The following is a 21,881-nucleotide window of genomic DNA, read 5'->3' as shown; positions in this document are numbered from 1 at the left end:
TTATCCCTCATGCCACAAAAGGGGCAGGCGTCGGGGATGGGGGTGTACCACGCCAGGTACATGCACACGCCTGTGCTCACAGCTCCATGGAGGAACCATCAACTGATATCCCCGGTGGGCCATGGGACCAGGGTGGAGTAGAGGCTGGCCCACCGTGGTTCCTCACCCTCCACAGGGGGTAGATAGTCCCGCCATTTAGTATCAGGGCAGGACACAAGGGTGAGGAAGTGAAATGTGTGGAGCACGAGCATGTAGTTGTTTCCTCAGGGTGGTTCAGAAGCGAACCAGCTGCAGGACATGCAGCGGGCTCAGATTGTGGAAGGGAGGGGTCCGAGAGGGCTCGCGGGTCAGGGGCCCGATGAAAAGGTCTGGAGGCCTGGGGTGAGAGGGGTGGGTGGGGGAGCACCCTCTCGCAGTACCCGCTCAAGGAAAACACGAGAGGTGGAGTGACAAGGCTGCCCCAACCTCCAGCAGCACGTGTTGGGGGGTCAGGAAGGTGGAGAGCCCCATGCGCCGACCAAGCGCTTGGGTTTCCACCCAGTCTCCCCTGTTGTAGTCCAGGAGGTTCTCTGATTCTGGTGGTTTCTGCCAGGACCAGCCTCCAGATAGCTGGGGCATGGTGGAGATTATGCTGGAAATGTGGGACATGGTGAGAGATATCGGGGCTCTATTAGCGGTACTGTCTGGACTATTAAGTTTAAGGGTTTGTGGAACAGAAGTCACCCCAGTAATTACACAAGATTGGAATTCTTTTTGAAGATCTGCTCTAGTTTAAATGATTTGGGAGGGGTTCCCTGGCCCGTGTTCTGCAGGAGATTAGACTAGATTGTCAAAATGAAAATGGATGGTCCCCTCTCCTTAGAATCTATGAGTTGTGTCATTGAAAACCCATAGCAGAACATGTCACTTAGAAACACCCACAAATCAATTACTATTTTTTGCATTCCAATTAAATTTTAGCATTTAGGGGCTGGCTGGGGAATCTGTAATAGACAGAGCCAGATTCACCCCAGGACAAAATCAGTAAGTTAAATGGAGAGATGTCATCAAAAAGGCAAAATTTCATAATTCTTGAGTCCCAGATTTGGATTTCATAACTAGCTGCTCCCTGGTGTTCAGTTCAGGCCTCAGCACAATGATGTAGCATTTGGGGATAAAGATGCAGCCCAATAGCCCAGCGCTAGAGGCCAAGATAGAGAAGATCTCCACAGCCACCATGTATTTCCCCTTGGTGCTCAGGTAAGTGGGGATGAAGGAGACCCACACGCTGCAAAACACCAACATGCTGAAGGTGATGAACTTGGCCTCATTGAAAGTATCAGGCAGCTTCCTGGCTAGGAAAGCAACCGTGAAGCTGACAATGGCCAGGAAGCCCATGTAGCCCAGGACACAGTAGAAGGCGGTGTTTGACCCCTCATTACATTGCACTAAGATGTGTCCAGCCTCTGATTTCATGTCCAGGTCTGGGAATGGGGGAGTGGTTCCCAGCCAGACAGCGCAGATCCCAACTTGGATAAGGGAACAGGAAACGACGATGGAGCCGGGCAGTCTTCTCCCCAGCCACTTCCTCATGCTGGCTTCTGGCTTCGTGGCCTTGAAGGCCAGAACTACAGTGATGGTTTTTGCCAGCACGGAAGAAACAGAGACAGAGAAGATGACACCAAAAGCCATTTGTCGGAGAAGGCAAGTCACCCGGCCAGGTCGGCCAATGAATACCAAGCTGCAGAGGAAGCAGAGCAGGAGGGAGAAGAGAAGAACATAGCTGAGCTCCCGGTTGTTGGCCCTCACTATGGGAGTGTCCCGGTGCTTAATAAACATTCCTAGCACCAGCGCTGTGAGAAGAGAAAATAAAAGAGCAAAAGAAGCCAAAATAAAACCCAAAGGTTCTTCATAGGAAAGGAAATCCATAATCTTGGGGATGCATTTATCTTGGTCCCTGTTTGGATACTGATCTTCTGGGCACTTATTACAATGATCTGCATCTTAAAGAAAGAAGATGATGTCTCCTTATCTCAAACACATCACAAGTCAGTTTAGCCAGTGTCCATTCAGATTAAATGAGCCATTCCCGACATATCAGGTGATCAAGAGGGAATGACATGAGAGACAGGGAAGGAAATTTAGGGGCTCAGATACTCCAGTGATGATAGATAGATAGATAGATAGATAGATAGATAGATAGATAGATAGATAGATAGATAGATAGATAGTAACTCCACTTAAATCAATGCAATTATACTAGGGATACATTTCATCCAGTCAGCTCTTACAGCAAAGATTAAACACATTGAAGAAAATTATTTACATCTCATATTACATTTATACATTCAAACTGCAGCATGTATACATTCAAATTGCAATTATCTGATATCAGAAATCCAGTCTGTTTTAATTTATCAATACCGCAGGTTGCACCATGTTGTTTCTGTTTGCTGATGGGATGAGTGGAAGTCTTAGAATCACATTTCTGTTGTGAATATTGAGGACTGTCTATTCAAAATTCCCTTTTAGCAGAGATTCTATAATATTTATTTAAAAATTGCTGTTTCCATGATCCTTCCGGCCAATAAATTCATATTTTGGGAAAGCAAATACTGAAGGGGAATGACCAGAGTCATAGCAACATTTTTACCAGGTAGAGCTAATCATACATTTTCCATCAAAATCTTTTTTAATGGAAAATCTGATTTTCACAAAATGGAAATATCCCATGGGAAAATGTTAATTTTGCCTACATTTTCAATTTACCAGAAGTTTTCTGGTTCCCAGACTGGACTACATCTCCCATGATGCACCATGGACATGTGACTTCTATGGTGGCTGAGTGTGGTGCATCATGGGAAATATAGTCCAGCCAGGGAACCTGGGATAGAATGGGGACATGAGTCATCTAAACTATAACACCTATTATGCACCAGGAGAATGGAGAGATTAATATGGATTCAATGCAAAATGAAACATTTCATTTCAGGTCATTTTGACTTTTTTAAATTATTTTTTTCATTTTTTTTTATTTCAACTCTTTTTCCCAAATTGGGATGAAAAAAATGTCTAAATACTGGTATTTTCCACAGGAGAGAAATTCAGATATTTTAATCAGCTCTATTCACGTCTAATTCTCTACATAATTCCCCAAGACTTCCCCTTTTAAGGGGTGATAATTCTATGTTGACATCATACACACAGAGAAGATAGATAAAAATCTAAAATACTCTTTCAAGAAGGTTGCAATGTCACATGACTTTATTTCTTAAAATCCAGAACTTTAACACACAAGCACCAAAACCAGGTAGACACAAAGCAGGCTGCTCCCTAAAGCAGAGAGGACCAATTCCTGCCCCCTTGCTGCAGACCAGCTCCTAGCAGACTGACTCAGATCGCACACTTCCTTACAAAGCCCTTTAGCCTGCTAGAGTAGGACCAGAACTGATTCCCACCTCCCCCACACTCATAAAGTGATAACTTGCAATTCCAACACAGCCCTCAAAACACCACCAATTCCTCTGGAGACACTTACCTGTCTGGTTTGAAATGGTCCCTTCTGGACATGGAGCACAGTTATAGCAGCAAAGTGGCTCCTCTTCCCGCACTGTCCTAAAGTATCCAGGATGACAGCTCTCAGTGCACACGGACCGTGGCACTGTCTGAACAGAAATAATAGGAGTGGGTTAACAACAGTAGGACATACAATTATTGTAGGGTTGTTGTATCACTGCCCAGCAGCTCTGAACATTGACTAGTTTGGTGACACGATACAGTCATTGAACTGAGCACTCTTTATGTAAAGATCTCAGAGCACTTCACAGATGATGGGAAAAATCATTATCCCTAAGTTATACAGAGTGAAACTGAGGTCTAGGAGGATAAAACCAGCTGCTGGCCTGACTTTCACTCCTGGACCTTCCCCAGTTCTACCAGAATCAGATCCACTTCCTTCCAGAGATGGAAACATAGCCCAACCCTTCTAACTTCCCATCAGAACCACTAGCTACTGGCACATATGGCCTCTCGGAATTATTGCTTTTGGTAATGACTAATGGTTGCAGGCTTCCATGATGCTACTTGTATGAATAAGAGCATCTGATGTGGATGAGGAAGTAAATAAGGCCCAAAATTAGAGACCAAAGGCTGGAAACAATAATTTTATGCAACTATAATGTTCCCAAATTAGTTTTTATGCTAGTGAATTTGGACTCAATCTTGCAAGGATCTGAAAATCCTTGTGTATATGAGCATGATCAAGCCCTAATGATTTCAAAAAGAAGTGAAGAAATATATCTTTCCATTGGATCAGGTACCTTGATGCTATGGCTGAGATTTTCAAAGTCATACAAGGGATCTGGATACACAATTTTCATTAATTTTAGTGGGAATTGAGTGGCCAAATTCCCTAGCCTACTAGCCTATATTTTGAATAAAACTGGCTAGAAAATGTATTTTTTTCCCTAAGAGGAGGGTTTCACAGAAAATTTTGATGAAATTTTGATTTATGTCAAAATTTTCAGTGAAAATTTTCAACTTTTTGCAGACAAACCCCAAACCGGAAAACTAAAAAAATTTGGAAAACTGAAAACTTAAAATTTTGCAGTTTTCCTCTGAACATTATTGGTGGTTTGGAAAGCAGATGCTATCCATGAACATTTTTGTTTTATTAAAAAGCCATTTTTTTCTAATAAATAAGTAAATGAATGAACAAAACAAACTAAATAGTTCTTCCAGAAATATATTTACCACCCCTACTTCCGAATACACTTCCACTCATTCTGAGTGTAATCGGAGAATTCTGACCTTATATAGAAGAAGATAGCAAGTGTCACATTATATTCTTGGCTCTTTAAATTTCTCCTGCATGGGGGCGGGGGCACGTTTCTGTTACAGGAACTCAGTGCTACTCAATGGGATTCACCCTGCCAGGCAGGAGGGATCTCTAAGGGCCAGGACTGTAACACTCTCCAGTTCCCCTGTGACACTGGAACCTAAAATGATTCCCCACCTGATTGAATCTGCTGTTCCAAACGATGGCCCTCTCATTAATGGTGAACTCTTGGCCTACAGGAGCCCGCGGGTCCATGTGGCCCACTTCCACTCTGACAAAGGAATCATTGGGGAAAACAATCCAGTTTAAAATGTTGTATCCAGCTGATGATTCACCGTTCTCATCAAAATACAGTTTGTCCCCGGCACTGTTGTTAAATCTGACATTTTTCAAAAAAGGATGTAGCTAGATTGAAAGAGAAATTGGCAGGTGTTATAAAATGTGATAAAAGGCTGCCAATGAGCTGAATCCATCAAAATGCAACTTACAAACTCCTGCCTTTGGGAGCTTATGTTTTCTGTTTTCTCTGGGACAAGAGAAAACAGCTATTTCTGAGCTAACACACTGAAAATTGAGAGGTTCCACATTTTTCAAAAGGGATCACTGTGCCTTTTATGTTCTCCAGGGAAATAAGAAACACCTTTTTTAAGAGTTCAAGTTTATTATGTGGATCTGGTCAAAAAAGGGGATTTTTTTCCATGGACAATTTTGATTTTTTGTTAAAGATCTCCAAGTTGTAATTTTTTTTGGATGGAAATTGTCTAAAACTGAACATTTTCAGTTGAAAAATTCCCAAAACTAATTTTTTCCCCAGTTTTTGGTTGACATTTTTAGTTTTGGAATTTTCAGTTTTCCACTACAATAAAGGAAATTTTAGGCAAAAGCATACACTTTCCACAAAAAAAGTTACTTAATGTAAAAAAAAAAACAATTTTCTGTTGAAAAAAAAAAAGTTGCAAATGAACATTTTTGACCAGCTCCATTATTATGTACTAAGGGCCAGCTTTTAAAAAGTATTTAGTAGGGCTGTCAATTAAACACAGTTAACTCATGCGATTAACTAATTTTTTTTAATTGCGATTAAAAAATTAATCACGATTAATCGCACTTATAACAATAGTGTACCAACTGAAATTTATTAAATATTTTTGGATGTTTTTCTAAATTTTCAATATTGATTTCATTTACAACACAGAATACAAAGTGCACAGTGCTCACTTCATATTGTTATTTTTTATTACAAATATATGCACTGTAAAAATGATAAACAAAAGAAATACTATTTTTCAATTCACCTCATACAAGTACTGAAGTGCAATCTCTTTATCGTGAAATTGTAACTTACAAATACAGATTTTTTTTGGTTATATAACTGCACTCAAAAACAAAACAGTGTAAAACTTTAGAGCTTACAAGTCCACTCAGTCCTATTTCTTATTCTGCCAATTGCTAAAACAAACAAGTTTGTTTACAGGAGATACTGCTGCCTACATCTTATTTACAATGTCACCTGAAAGTGAGAACAGGTGTTCGCATTGCACTTTTGTAGTTGGCGTTGCAAGGTATTTACATGCTAGATATGCTAAACATTCATATGCCCCTTCCATGCTTTGGCCACCATTCCAGAGGACATGCTTCCATGCTTATGATGCTCATTAAAAAAATAATGCGTCAATTAAATTTGTGACTGTACTCCTTGGGGGGAGAATTGTATGTCTCCTGCTCTGTTTTACCCACATTCTGCACATATTTCATGTTATAGCAGTCTCGGATGATGACCCAGCACATGTTCGTTTTAAGAACACTTTCACATCAGATTTGACAAAACGCAAAGAAGGTACCAATGTGAAATTTCTAAAAATAGCTACAGCACTCGACCCAAGGTTTAAGAATCTGAAGTGCCGTCCAAAATTTGAGAGGGACGAGGTGTGGAGCATGCTTTTAGAAGTCTTAAAAGAGCAACACTCCGATGTGGAAAATACAGAACCCAAACCATCAAAAAAGAAAATCAACCTTCTGCTGGTGGCATCAGACTCAGATGATGAAAATGAACATGCATCAGTGCGCAGTGCTTTGGATCATTATCAAGCAGAATCCATCATCGGCATGGACGCATGTCCTCTGAAATGGTGGTTGAAGCATGAATGGACATATGAATCTTTAGCGCATCTGGCACATAAATATCTTGCAACGCCAGCTACAACAGTGCCATGTGAATGCCTGTTCTCACCTTCAGGTGACATTGTACACAAGAAGCTGGCAGCATTATCTCCTGAAAATTGTAACCAACCTTGTTTGTCTGAGTGATTGGCTGACCAAGAAGTAGGACTGAGTGGACTTGTAGGCTCTAAAGTTTTACATTGTTTTATTTTTGAATGCAGGGTTTTTTTTACATAATTCTACATTTGTAAGTTCAACTTTCATGATAAAGAGATTGCACTACAGTACTTGTATGAGGTACATTGAAAAATACATTTTTTTTGTTTTACAGTGCAAATATTTGTAATCAGAAATAAATATAAAGTGAGCACTGTACACTTTGTATTCTATGTTGTAATTGAAATTAATATATTTGAAAAGGTAATAAACATCCAAAAATATTTTAAATGGTATTCTATTGTTGTTTAACAGTGCGATTAATCGCGATTAATTTTTTTAATCGCGTGATTAAATGCGATTTTTTTTTAATTGCTTGACAGCCCTAGTATTTAGACACCTAGTGAGATTTTCAAAAGCAACTAGATGCCTAACAGCCAGTGGCACATTGGTGCTGGTAAAAGGCACTTAGCTGCTTTTGAAAATCCCAGTATGCACATATATACCTTTAAAAATTTAGTCCTAAGTATTTACTTGAGAAGCGGTGCACAGAGAACTTTCAGAATGATATCTCAGGATTTGGGAAGCCTCCAGCACGTAGTGAGCAATTCTTCAAATAAATAATCATAAAAATTTGCTGAAAAATATATGTTATTTGGCCTCATTCAACTCCCACTTACAATAGTTTCTCCTCAGCCTACCTCCACTGGCTTCAGTAGAATTGCTCCTTATTTACACCAGTGTATGTGATCAATTTATTAATTATTATTATTATTTTTATATATTTGGGAAATATCCTACTGACAATTTTGACACTCCCTAAACAGAAAATGTAGTGGGAACATTAATTTTGAAACTCATATTGGTGCTTCTGTTAGAAGAGCCATTACCTCCCATGGCTGGATATTCTGAAGCTCCAGAAGATGTCCCTTCCCCGTGGCTTCCTTTTTGGATTTGGATGAGTACAGGGCATGTAGAGCATGTGCCACAGCATAGACATCATTGTAGATACTGTAGCTCTGGCCTGACATTTTCATTTCAAAATCAGAACCCGGCAGGCTTTCCAGTTCCTCCTTCCCTGAGCAATTTCTCCAACCCTTTATTGTCAAGCCAGCATAGGGAATTGAACAATTAAATACAGTGTGCCAAAACCGCTGAATAAAAATATCTCCTTGGGGTTGGTAAGGGTTGAGGGTTCGGAGGAAATCTTGGAATCCTGGCACCTCTTTTGTGTGTACTGCAAAGGACAAAGCACCGTGGAAGGGTTTTAAAGTCCACCTATTCAGAGCAATATACGAAGTGAAATCCCACTGAGCTGTTGTGATCCAAACCTTCCCTATCGGTGTCAGTGCTGTTTGATAGTTTGTATGTAAAAACAGTTTAAAACCTAGTAGGGAGTCTGTGTCACCATAGACAACAATCACCTCAGCCTTTGTCTGGGAGATACTGGAATGTAGCTTAGATGTTTGCTCCCTAAAGACATGGACCATGGAAGGAGAAGGCACGTGAGGGGCCCGTTCTGTGAAGGCAACACAGATGCTGTTCCTAATGAGCATTGGCTTCAAAGTCTGCACAAACTTTTCTCCACTGTCATCGTCCGAAGCGATTAGGCCAACCCAGGTCCATCGGAAATGCTGCATTAACCGAACCAGTCCCAGAAACTGAGGTACTTCATTTGGGAGCGTCCGGTAGACAGAAGGGAACTGGAATTTATCACTCAGCATGGCGTGAAATGAACCATAGCTGATCTAAAAGAGAAAATATGTTGATTTTTAGATTTCAGTGAAAACTAGAGTTGATTAGATAATGTTTTCTTCTTTATGTGGAAAATTTCTACATAGATGAAAAAGTTTTTTCTTGACTAACTCAAACCCAAAATTTTTCAGCAGGCAAAAACAGAATTTTTCAGCCAAAACCACAATGATAACAACAAAAAATTCAGCCAAAAAACAAAATATTTTCAGTTTCCATGTTTCTGTGTTCCCAATAAAAACTTGGAACCTTTCAAGGAAAGCAGACAATAGCTTTTAAAGTTTTCATTTAACCCCAAACCCAATTTTCTGTCTCAAAACCCAAGCCAAACAAGAAAACAAATAAACAAATGTTTTAACAGAAAATTTCTAGCTAGCCCTTCTGAAATCTTCAAGTAATTTCCTGCAAATAAAGTAAAAAATCTGAATTTGCTTCACGTCTCCCTGTGCTTATTCTTCATTGGCTTCTCATGAATATTAGTGGAAAGGAGATCACTGGCTGGAACGTTCCCAGAAACAATAAATTTGGGCACATTCAGAAAAGGTGACTTTTTAACTTGTAAATGTAAGTGCTTGCACCAGAAACATGTTTCCAAGAGTAACACTCAGGCAATCAGTGAACTTCTACACATCTTGCATTTTAATACTGTAGCCTACAGAGTTAACTTAAAACTATTTTTATGTAGCAGTACCGCAAGACATACAGTCCTACATCCTGTAAGACATTAGCTTAAATAGCATAAAGCTTGAATTACCCAACAGTGACCCTCAGTTAGTAGGGAACTGGGAATATTACATTTAAGGGTTTTCTGTATACAATGATATTAGGTAACCATAGGAATACGAACTGATACCAGCTTTTCAATATTTTAGGATAGGAACATCCTCAGCTGCATAACTACGAACTTGCCTTGGCAACGAATTGACGTATATGATAATAAGTTAATATACTAACCTATAGGATAGGATACCCCCCATTAATAGGATGAAGAAATCAGTATTGGACAAAGGAGGACAGGTGTTTATATGAACATGCATGGTAATCACCAGACACTATAATAGGCCTGACCACCATTTAAACATTGAGATCTTGACCAATGGACTTGTTTGGCATGCCAGAGGCAGGATAGGACCCTTGTGGAATATCGCCTGTCTTCCACCACTAGGTATCCAGGAGAAGGGAGTAAGTATGCATAAAATATGCTGTGGGACACCATCTTAATTCTCCACTGCAGCTACTTTCTCATTTGGGTGGAACATTTGTAGTTATGCTAATTATGGTAACAAAAGTATTTAAAGCTTTGTTTTTCCCTCAGTGTGAAGTGTTGTCATTGTGCATATCGGGTCATCTGCACTTAATTCTGTTGTTACTGATTCTGGGATTAGAACCTTTCAAGCCTCAGAGATTTAATCAGTGACTAATTGGAAATTCTTAAAAGTCAGTAGAATCAGTAACCACTCAACGAATCAGGCAACACTACTGAGTAACTATACACATTCCAATAACAACCTGCAATCTGACCCACAAGATTCACTTAGGAATTTTTTTCAACATCAGGGCCAGTTTCACTCTTGTCTAGAGACACAGCCACATAAGGAAAGTGGTAGCAATGGGACCTTAAATGAAAATACATGTGACCTGCAGCCACCTTGAAAATGGAGTTCACAGAACATTATCACTAAACAGCTAGTGGGACATTATGGACATTATGGAGAATGTGGGATTTTTTGTAATAATTTCATGAACTATGTGCATGGCTCAGTTTACCTGCCCACATTATATTGCTGCCCACAGGGGTTAATTACTCCCCTGAGTGAGGCATGGGGGGATGTGACATATGCCCTTCTGGTTGCAATCAGCACAGATGAATGAAGTACCCTTGAGAGAGAATAGAAGACCGAATGACTAGACATTAACTTTAAATTACTGGAAGCTAAGGCTGGCTGAATATATGGACACATCACAACTGGATATGGAGACAAATGAACTGGCTGTGAATTGCCCGTTTTTTAAGTTTTGTTGCTGCCCAAGGCAAGGGGACACAGGATCAGAGAGAGTCACATATTAAGATGGACTCCAACAAAGTATGGAAATTTGCATCTGCCAACATAAATTCAGACAAGCTTGGCTTTCCCGTGCTGACTTTGGGACTCTCAGAGGTTGTGTTCAGTGGAATACTACATGCTGGCTTTTTTATGAAAAGGATGCCCTGGGTCAGGTTCCGTTGCTTCCTGAAGGGATAGATGTCTCTAACAGGAGTCTGAACTCATTTAGATTCACTGGAGAGCCACGGAGAGAAACAGATATGCTGGAGCCCCGAGGTCCAGTCTTGGAGTTGAAGAACTGTCTGATTTGTCTTTGCGCAAAGCTACTCCTAGAGCTTGTCAAATAATAGGGGGACAGGAGTTCTCTGACAGACATATCTTCCTATGCCCCATCTCTGCCTCTGATGCCATTCCTCTGAGGTTAGTAACGTTACACCAGTGGGGACTTTGGCCCCTGTCTGACTGAGCAGTGAAACCCATCCACACCCCACAGCCCTTACCTGTGGGATCTTGTAGATGCCTAAGATGGTTGCCATCTGGAGGGAAGTTTCAGACCCAAGCCCCCCGATGACAGCTGACAACTTGTCCTGGGTGTCACAGTTGTAATTTGGGATCATTCCATTCCTGGTGGAGAGCAGGGTAAAAGAGCTCTCGTAGGTCTTCCTGGCACTGAAAAAGCTCTCATAGATGCGGCATCCCAGTGTGATGTTGGATAACAGCTCAGGATCCTGGTTGATCTTATTAATGGCAAACACTAAGGCCAGGATGTGCTGGTAGTTCTTAGGCAGGAGCCTGCGATGAGATTTAAATGATGTGTCAGTTGTGCACCCTCCAGCCACGGAGAAAGTGGCTGTTGGGTGGCAGGAAAGACAGAGAACTCTACACCCCACCTGTTTCTTAGGAATGAGAGCTATTTCCAGTCTCAAGGCTGAGTCATCATTGTGGCTAGTGCACACAATGTTGCCAACTTTTGAGATGTTATCGGGAGCCCTATAACATATAGCCTTAAAGCCCCAGCTGCTGGAATCATGTGATTAAGGGATAATCTTTCTTTCTTTCTTTCTTTCTTTCTTTCTTTCTTTCTTTCTTTCTTTCTTTCTTTCTTTCTTTCTTTCTTAATAAAGGTTAGATTTTAAAGGTATTTAGATACCTAGTGGGATTTTCAAAAGCATCCAGCTTCCGCTGGGGGAGATAGGAGCTTAGATGCTTTTGAAAATCCCTGAGACACCTAAATACCTTTAAAAATGTGCCCCAAATTGTGTAGCCCTCATAGTCACAGAGAAAAGCTTGAGAACATGTCCCAAGTGTAAATGAAAGGCTGAGAAACCAGAAGACAAAGAAAACAACTCCCCACTTATAGTTAATTGAATGATTTCTCAGCAAATCTCAGGATTTTGTGAGGCCTGACTCGTGATATTTGAAGGTGTGGGATTGGCAGTGATTCTCTCATTCCCTAAAGGGAAATGTTGCATGGATGAATACAATCACGGCATCACCAATTCACAGATACCATATCATATCCAGCCTGATCCTGGGAGCATTGCTCTGACCTCGGTGGGAGCAGGAGCCGAACCATTCTTCCCACAAAGGGAGTATCTTTTCTTACAAGTTATTTGGGTCTTCCCCCTGCTGGGGTCATTTGCACCCTGACACCCTCTGCCTAGGGAAAACCCACTCAGGCCTGGGTATGTATAAGATTTAGTCCTCCGGTGGCTTAGAAGGATTGGGAATGGACACTAACCAATCAGGAGACAGCAGGTAGCTTAGAAAGGCTTGCCTGCTTCATGCAGGGGTGGACCTGGGACAGGTGAGGAGCTTTCCAGGCTAACCAAAGTACTGTTCCAAGCTATTACTTTCTGGGTCTGCGTACAAATTTAAAGGCGCAGCCAGCCCAGTTTTGAATGTAACTATTAAAGGACTGACACTGATTACACTGCCTGAGTCGTCTTGCTCCGTGCTGGCTGTCACAAAGTCTTTAGCAGGCTCACTAACATCTCCCAGATAGACCCATCCCTCCCCAGTCACATTGCAAATGTATTTTCAGGAAGGCTTCATCACAGAGCTAGCTTTCAGAGCCCATCTAGAACTGCCTGGCATTTCATAGACTCATCCAGGCTAAGGCCAGAAGGGACCATTATGACCAGACCCTCTGATCTCCTGCATAACACAGAAATTCGCCCAGTGATTCCCGCATCAAGCCCACTTCTTCGGGTTGAGATACAGCTCTATCTTTTAGGAAGATGCAGCCAATCTATATTTAAAGCTGGAGAATCAGCTGCAATGATTAATTACCCTCACTGTGAAAAAATAAGCTCCTTATCTCTAGCTTGAATTCATCTATCTTCAGCTTCCAGCCACTGGATTCTGTTACACATTTCTCTGCTGAATTAAAGAGCTCAATGTGATCAGAAATCTCTGATAATTATAGACGGTGATTAAGTCACTTCTTAGCCTTCCCTTGCAGAAATTAAATAGATTGAGCTTTACAGGAGGCTTTCCAGACCGCAGATCTGACTTTTGGAATCCTGTCCAATTTTTCAACATCCGTTCAAAAACGTGGAGAGCTGAACTGGAAAATAATGGCTTCACTAATGCTGTATAAGAAGATTCCCCCCCTCCTACTTCTACTTAATATGCACACGCTTATGCATCCAAGGATTGCATTGACTCTCATAGCCACTGCATTGCCGTGGGAGTTCCTGTTCAGTTACTTATCTGCCAAGACCCCTATTTCCCTTTCTTAGTCACTGATTTCCAAAATATAGCCTCTATCCTGTAAGTGTGACCTACATTATTTTTTGTCTAGATCCATGACTTTGCATGTAGCTGTTGTTCAACTGAGCCCAGTTTACCGTGAGACCCAGATCTCTCAGTAGATCCAGCCTGTCCTTATCATTATCTATCTGTCAATTGTTGTGTCATCTGCAAACTTTACCAGCAATGAATCTGACATTTTCTTGTAGTTTGTTGATAAAGGTATTCAAGTGTGGTACCCCACTAGAAATTCCCCCATTTGATGCTGATTCTCCATTTGCAATTATTTTTTGAGATCTGTCAGTCAGCCAGTTTTTAATCCATTTTATACGGGCTACATTGATTTTGTAAAATGCATTCTTAAATCAGAATGTTGGGTATATTATGCCAATTCTTAAATTCATCACTCTGCCAGACACCAAGAATCATGGACTCAGTAGAGACACTGATTTTCTGTCTTATTACAGCAATCTGTAACCCACTAATTCTTCTTTGTCCTATGACGGCAGAGGCATTAATTGCCATGTGCATTTTGAAGGTTTTTTTGCAACATGTGTTAACTCCTGATGCTTGACAGTCTGTTGCACCTTGTATTTAGCTGTGACACTGATTATCTTTCCTTGATCTGAAGTTCTGTGGAGCTCAAAAGCTGGCCTCTTTTATTAACAGAAGTTGGTCCAATAAAAGATAATACCTCACCCATCTGGTCTCTCTTATGTCAACACAGTTACCTTTGTCAGCTAAATCTATAAGCTCATAAAAGTTATATCAAGTTTGTCTGACAAAACCTGTTTTCCATAAAAACATACTGATTTGCACCATTTATACTGCCATCATTTAGTCCTTTATTAATAGCATCCCATATCAGACTTTCTATCATTTTGGCCAGCATCAGTCTCAGACTAACAACCTGGGTTTCCCTCTTTTAAATATTGGTGCATTCATTTTGTTTTTTCCCCCCATTTCTCTGGGACCTCCCCAGTATAACAAGATTTGTTTAGTAACATTCAATACCCCAAGAACTCCTTGTCCAGTTCTTTTAAACCGACTGGATGGAAGTTACCCAATTCTGCAGACTTAAGAATATTGAAATTCAATAGACTTTAAAGAGACCACAAAGAGACAACCTGCTCTCAGTCACACCAGTTTAGATTTGTAATATGAACCCACTTATTGCATAACACTGAATGCATGGGATCTCACCCCTTTTGCCTCATTGAACAATAAAGCAATACTTACATGAAGTACTTAATGTACTTAAAGTACTCTCGTCGGCCCTGCTCTGGGTGTCCCTAGCCTCTGTTTGCCAGAAGCTGGGAGTGGAAAAGAGAGGATAGATCACTCAATGATTGCCCTGTTCTGTTCATTCCTTCTGAAGCACCTGGCATTGGCCACTTTCATAAGGCAGGATACTGGGCTAGATGGACCATTGGTCTGACCCAGTATAGCCGTTCTTATGTACTTAAATATTGGTACATGTGGGTTTTTTGTTTATTTTGTTTTGTCTCATTTTCCACATTCCTCTGGGCATTCCCCAGCATAACCAGATTCAATAAAAAATCAAACCAAAAATCAATCCCTCAAGAATTCCTTAACCAGTTCTTTAAAAACTATTTGGTACAAGTCACATAGTTCTGCAGAGTTAAGAATATTTAAATTTAGCAGTCTCTTTAAAATCCTGCCTAGTTTCTGCCCTATAAATAGCCAATCTGCTCCCAAATACACCAGTTTAGATCTGTAATATGACCTCACTTATTCCCTAATACTCAATGCATGAGATCTCACCCCTTTTGCCTCATAAAAAATAAAGCAATACTTACATGAAGTACTTAATGTACCAAGGATGGGGAGGCTGCTGGAAGGACTCCAGGTCAAGCATCGAAATAACCTGAGAGAGGATCGCACCAATAATGTGGTCTCCCTGCCTATAATAGTCCGGGTGAGTCGGGAAGGGTTTCTTCATGAAGCACATGGACATTTGGATCTTGCAGATGGCCCTAGGCAGAAGCAGCAGCAGCAAGAGACAAAAAACCATTGTGACACTTACAAAAATATCAGGCCAAGTTAAAGCTAAAAGCTGATTTCTCAGCACCCTCCCGTTACAGTGCTAGCTGCAGCATGAGCCTTGTTAGAAGCAAACACACTCTGTAAGCACCGTACTTAGCTAAATCTGCAGGCCCATAGATTCCAGCCTAGGTTTTAAATCTATGGGGAAACATTAAAGCATCAACATGAGGCTATGACAGTGACAGAGCCCTGCCTGACCCTAGCCCAGACCTGAACACTGCATGGCCCAGGGGTGTATTTATAGTGGTCTTCAGCGATGGGTGCAAGGCATTACCAGCTCTTGCATTAGACTCTGGTGTCCATGTTATTGATTTTTCCGTGTGGTCTCTGGACACCACCAGGCCTGGGCAAGGAGGGGAATCGATCATAGTAATTTGCTAATTACAGGGTGGATAATCACCTCCCCACAGGTCTGTGTCACTCAGCACACAGCGACTCAGCTGTAGAAAACATGCTGGTGAGACCTCAGTGACACTGCTCTCTGGCCCTCAGAGGGGGGACTGACCCATAGTGAGGAAATGCTCACAGGAGAGCCAGGACCTGTTGACTCCTTTTGACAGGAGCCTTTTGTGTCTATTCAGAGAGGTCAAATTGGACCGTTGCTCTGGCTACCTCAGGCTGCTTATCAAACGATCACAATTCTGTGCCAGATCTTCCCAGACCTCTATAAAAATACTACTCCCACTGCTAGCTGTGGGTCTTAACCATGAATAACAGCTCTGCACCAAATACTCAGGTACAATGGTTTCATAGAATCCAACCCCAGAAGGGACCATTGTGATAATCTAGGCTGAGTTTCTGTATAACACAGGCCTCAAAATACTTCCTAGAGCAGATCTTTTAGAAAAAAAATCCAATCTTGATTTAAAAATTGCCAGTGATGGAGAATCCACCATGACCCATGGTAAATTGTTCCACTTGTTAATTACCCTCACCATTAAAAATTTCACCTTATTTCCAATCTGGATTTGTCTAGCTTCAATTTCCAGCCATTCAATCGTGTTAGGCCTTTCCCTACTAGACTGAAGAGCCCATTATAAAATATTTATTCCCCCTTGTAGGTACTTATACTACACTGTAATCAAGTCACCCCTTAACCTTCTCTTTCTTTAGTTCTTGAGACTGAGCTCCTTAAGTCTATCACTCTAGGGCAGGTTTTCTCATCATTTAATCATTCTCGTGGCTCTTCTCTGATCAATTTATCAACCTCCTTCTTCAATTGTGGACTTTACCAGTGGTCACCCCGTAATAAGTACAGAAGTAAAATAACATTTGTACTCCTACCTGAGATTCTCTTGTTTATGTACCCAAGGTTCCCATTAGGCCTGATGACCCACACTATCACACTGGGAGCTCATGCTCCGCTGATTATCCACTATCACCACCAAATCTTTTCCAGAGACACTGCTTTCCAGGATAGAGTTTCCTGCCTTGTAAATATGGCCTACATTCTTTGTTCCTACATTTACATATAACCTGCATTAAAATGCATATTGTTTGCTTCTGACCAGTTTACCAAGAAATACAGATCTCTCTGGATCAGTGATCTGTTCTCTTCATTATTTACCACTCCCTCAACTTTTGTGTTATCTGCAAACTTCCTCAGTGATGATTTTGTGTTCCTCCATGAAACTGATAAAAATGTTCAATGTTAACTCTTTAAGGCCAGGTCTACATTAAATTGTTAGGTCAACTCAGCTAAGTTGCTCAGGAGTGTAATTAAGGTGACTAAACCCCTGGTCTAGACAATGCTAGGTCAATGGACAAAGTCTTCTTTCCACCCAGCTACAATCTCTCGGGGATCTGGATTAATTACAGTAATGGGAGAACCCCTCCTGTGGCTGTAGTAAATGTCTACACTGAAGCACTACAGTGGCACAGTAGTGGTTTAAGTATAGCCATAGCCTGAGAGAGATGTGCTCATTCCTCATTCATGTTAATATCAACTCTGAAACTTAATGATCACATGTTTAATTCTTCTGCTGCCGTTTTTCCATGTGCACACAGCAGTTGTGATGAAACTCATCCCATTGGGTGTTAACTCTGAAACCTAATGATCACATGTTAAATGTCATTGCTGCTCATTTTTGCATATGTGTTTAGCTGTGGCAGCTGGATGTAATGACAGATATTGGGGTGTGGTAAAATGGCGGATGATAAGATGGAAAATTAGTCCCTTCTAAGAATTGCTTCATTTTGGTGGACACCTGCATTTGTGTCGAATCCAACTGAGCACACTGGGCCTGAGGAGCAGATGACAGCAATAAGAATGAAGAGTGCACTTCCCCAGAAAAAAGCATGTCAATTCACTACCACCTCTGCCCACAAAGGGCAGGATATATACTAGCTGCATCTCCCCTCCTGGGCCAAACACATCATTTCCCTCCTGGGCGCTAATCCACGGGGAACCCAGGTTAGCAAAGTGTCACTCTTTATTCCCTCTAGTGGTTAGACCATGCATAAAGTTTTATACAGCATTTGACCTAAGGACTCTAGTTGTTTGAGTCAAGTGGCACAAGTCCGGGGATTCTCAATACCTGCTAGTGGTGACCTGTACAAGTGCATCCCATGAACATCATTTGGTTGCCATGTAATATTGTACCTGCTTGTCTTCATATAGCCTAAGGCAGTGGCTCTCAACCTTTCCAGACTACTGTACCCCTTTTGGGGGTCTGATTCGTCTTGCGTAGCCCCCAAATTTCACCTCACCTCACTTAGACTTGCTTACAAAATCAGACATAAAAATACAAAAGTGTCCCAGCACACTGTTATTGAAAAACTGCTTCCTTTCTCATTTTTAACTCATAATTATAAAATAAATCAATTGGAATATAAATATTGTACTTACATTTCAGTGTATAGTATATAGAGCAGTATAAACAAGTTACTGTATGAAATTTTAGTTTGTAATGATTTAGCTAGTGCTTTTTCTGTAGCCTGTTGTAAAACTAGGCAAATATCTAGATGAGTTGAGGTAGCTCCTGGAACACCTCACACGTACCTGGTGGTGAATTACCACATGGGCCAATGAGGCCCTTGCCCAGGGGCCCTGGCCAATTTGGGGCCCCCAGAAAAATCTCCTCCCACCACACCCCTAGGGCTGGAAGAGCTCTCACTCCCCATGGCAGCCCTAGGGCTGCGGCAGGGTCACAGAGCTTCTCCGGTCTCAGTACCAGAGTGGGGGAAGGGTTGGGGGATAGCAGAAAGGAGTGAGCAGGGCGGAGCCACAGGGAAAGGGGTGGAACGGGGCAAGGCCATGGGTGGAATGAGGGTGGGGCCACAGGGGAAGGGGTGGAACAGGGTGGGGCCATGGGTGGGGTAGCAGGGGCAGAACAAGGGCGGGGCCACAGGCAGAAGGGGTGAGGAAGGGTCACGGTTCCGGCACTGGGCCCCCTCACTTGTGGTGGCCTAGTGCTCCAGGAAACCTTGGTCTGCCTCTGCACGTACCCCTGGGTGAGAACCACTGGCCTAAGGTAGCGCCTACACCCAAGAAAATGATTTAAGTCAACAAACTGCTAGGGCAGAGGGATTAGACTGTCCTGGTGCTATGCTCAGTGTATACGAACAGCATCTCTGCTGACAATAGGCTTTTCCCCTCCCCCAGTATCTGGCCCCCCTCCAGCTAAGTATCTGAGGCCCTCCCCATCTCTAATGTATATATCCTCACCACACCCCAGGGAGGTAAGCAATGCGATGAACCCCCTGTTATAGATGGAGAACTGAGATAGAGATTTGCAAAGAAATCTAGGTGCCTAAAGATGAGCCTCCTTCCACCTTTCCTTCCCCTTCTCCCTTCCCCAGGCCTTCCCTCCTAACTTGGCTTCCCCATCTCCATTTTTCACCATTCCACCTACCCTTCCCCCTTTTATCTTTCTTTCTTTCTTCCCCTTCCCCTTGTTTCCACCTGTGGGGAAAGGAAGATGGAAGGGGGATGGGGTGGGAAGGGAAGGAGAAAACAGGGATGGAAGAAGAGAAGGGAGAACAAGGGAAAGGAGGGAAAATGGGAGGGAGAAGGCGATATAGGAAGGGAAGGTGGAAGGGTGGAGGGAGGAGGAAGGAAAAGGGAGGAGGCGAAGGGGCGAGGAAGGAAGCTGGGGGAAGGGGAGAGAAAGGAAAGGGAACAAATAGAGGGAAGGGGAAGGAAGAGGGGGACAGCCAGGGGTGTAATGGGGGAGGGGAACAGGGTAAAAGATGGGAGGAGGAAGGGAGTTGGGAGAAGGGGAGAATGAATGAGGGGTGGACGTAGGGACAAGGGAAGGTGGATAAGGTCAGTGTTTGTGGAAGTGCACTTTAAGGGCTTGCTGTGTGCTCTTGCCTCATTTTCCCCAGCAGCGCTGTCACAGTAGAGCATGGGGCCATGAGGTAAGGACCAGTGGCACCTGGCAACAAGTACCCAACCATGGAGAACTCCTGACCCACAAGTCCACTGTGTCTCATGCCACTGGCTCATGGCAACCAGTGGCCCTGCATGTGTGCAAATCAGCCTGTAGCAGAATGGAGATGATTGGTTGAGTTACCTCTGATGTTACGATGACCCCAGTTGTGAGAGACCTGGCCCTGTCCATTAGTCTTCTGAATCCTAAGAGTCAGCTACAACCCTCGCTAATAACTTGACAGAAAAAGTAGCTCAGAGACCAGAACAAAGAAAAACAAGTCAGTTGATTTTAACATCCAGGTACAGACCTGTATGATTGAAAGGTTCATTAGAAATCATAGTTATTAATTAAATGGCTTATGTGATTCAATGAGAAGCCTCATTCAGTCATGCTTCAACATTTCAGTGTGTTAAAATGTTATGCTAATGGAGCATCTATGATTATTGAAATACATCTTTTAAAAATACCGTCATTCAAATAAAAAACAAACAACAATGAAAATGCCCTAAACAACATTAAGAGAACATGTAAACACTCAAAACCCAGGAGAGGGACAGAGCTAAGGCTGCCTGTCAATACACTCAGGCTGGAAGTTAGGGGAAGGATTCTAACCAACATAGATTCATAGATTCCAAGATCAGAAGGGACCATGGTGATCAAAATGTGTGATCTCTGAAACACAGACCATCAGAAGAGTGAGTTTATTGAACAGTCTCCCAGTAGGATGGATCTTGCTAAGTTTATGAACAGGGAAGTATGAGGGGGTTGCCTATGATAACAAGGGGAAAGACCCTTCCAGTCATTTGTCCTATGTTCTTTTGTGCAACTTTAACTCTGCCCACCTTTTCCCCCATTGCACTGACTCCTTTGTGAGTACTCACTACCCTGGTTTGAAAATGGCAAAGACAAACAAATTATTATTATCCTGGCTCTCTACTTACTAAGAGGAAGGAGCTGGGCCATGCTTCCTACCTTTAACAGAGGAGTTTGAAAATTTCCTGAGAGAAATGAGAGTTTTCTGGATGGTGCAAATCCTGAGCTTCTAACTTATGCAAAATTTTCTCAAGGCAAATTCTCTTTAAAGTCAGTGGGACTTTGTGGGTAAAATCCTGGCCCCAGGTAAGTTAGTTGGAGTTTGGCTGAGTAAATACTGAGTAAAAGTGGAGTAATTATTGAGTAGAGAAAGTCAGAATTTATCCTGATACCTTTTTAACAACCCAGCAGCAACTGGGGCAGCCCCGAGGCCAGCCGCACTGGCCACTGTTCTGGTGGCTCCAGGCAACTGGTCCTGGGCACGGCCCCAGAGCAGCCGTCCGGGAGCAGCAGCGGCGCCCAGGGCCGCCCCCCAGCACCTAAGATTTAGTTAGGGGTCTTTTTGGTAAAAATCACAGACAGGTCACTGGCTGTAACTTTCTGTTTATTGCCCGTGACCTGTCTGTGACTTTAACTAAAAAGACCCATGAATAAATCATAGCCTTACTTATGAATCACCGATCAGGGTACACTTTACTTATATTGGGAAATATAGAGGAAGCATATAATGGGAAGGGGAAGATTGATGTGGATGGGGCACATCAGTAACACCATATAACCTGCAAGTAACATTACCCTCAGGTTGGATTTTCCTGGATTCAAGAATCTGGTTTACTCAACCCTACTTGACTCCATCATGTGGAGGAACCCAGGTACTTTCATGAATCATTGCAGGCCTATAATATGTTATACATACATACGTTTTATATATGTTAATATATA

At 42.2% G+C, this 21,881-nt stretch overlaps 1 protein-coding gene across 1 annotated transcript; it reads right to left on the bottom strand.

The window, feature by feature from the left end:
* Positions 1–1,062: 1,062 nt before the first annotated feature.
* Positions 1,063–15,718, bottom strand: LOC135886226 (vomeronasal type-2 receptor 26-like). Its single transcript, XM_065414060.1, has 4 exons — positions 15,504–15,718; positions 11,430–11,721; positions 3,518–3,644; positions 1,063–1,982 (listed from the first exon to the last, which is right to left on the bottom strand). The coding sequence occupies exons 1-4, from the start codon at positions 15,716–15,718 to the stop codon at positions 1,063–1,065; spliced, it is 1,554 nt and encodes a 517-aa protein (XP_065270132.1).
* Between the last annotated feature and the right edge of the window lie 6,163 nt (positions 15,719–21,881).

Source organism: Emys orbicularis, chromosome 12 (genome assembly GCF_028017835.1).
Source record: "Emys orbicularis isolate rEmyOrb1 chromosome 12, rEmyOrb1.hap1, whole genome shotgun sequence".
Lineage (NCBI taxonomy): Eukaryota > Metazoa > Chordata > Testudines > Emydidae > Emys > Emys orbicularis.
This window is presented reverse-complemented; position numbering and strand designations above follow the sequence as displayed.

Coding starts and splice junctions, on each gene's coding strand:
- LOC135886226 (XM_065414060.1), bottom strand. CDS start 15,718: ATGGTTTTTTGTCTCTTGCTGCTGCTGCTTCTGCCTAGGGCCATCTGC. Junction 11,722..15,503: donor TGGTACATTAAGTACTTCAT/GTAAGTATTGCT, acceptor ATCTCATCGCAG/GCTCCTGCCTAAGAACTACC. Junction 1,983..3,517: donor GACCATTTCAAACCAGACAG/GTAAGTGTCTCC, acceptor TCTTTCTTTAAG/ATGCAGATCATTGTAATAAG.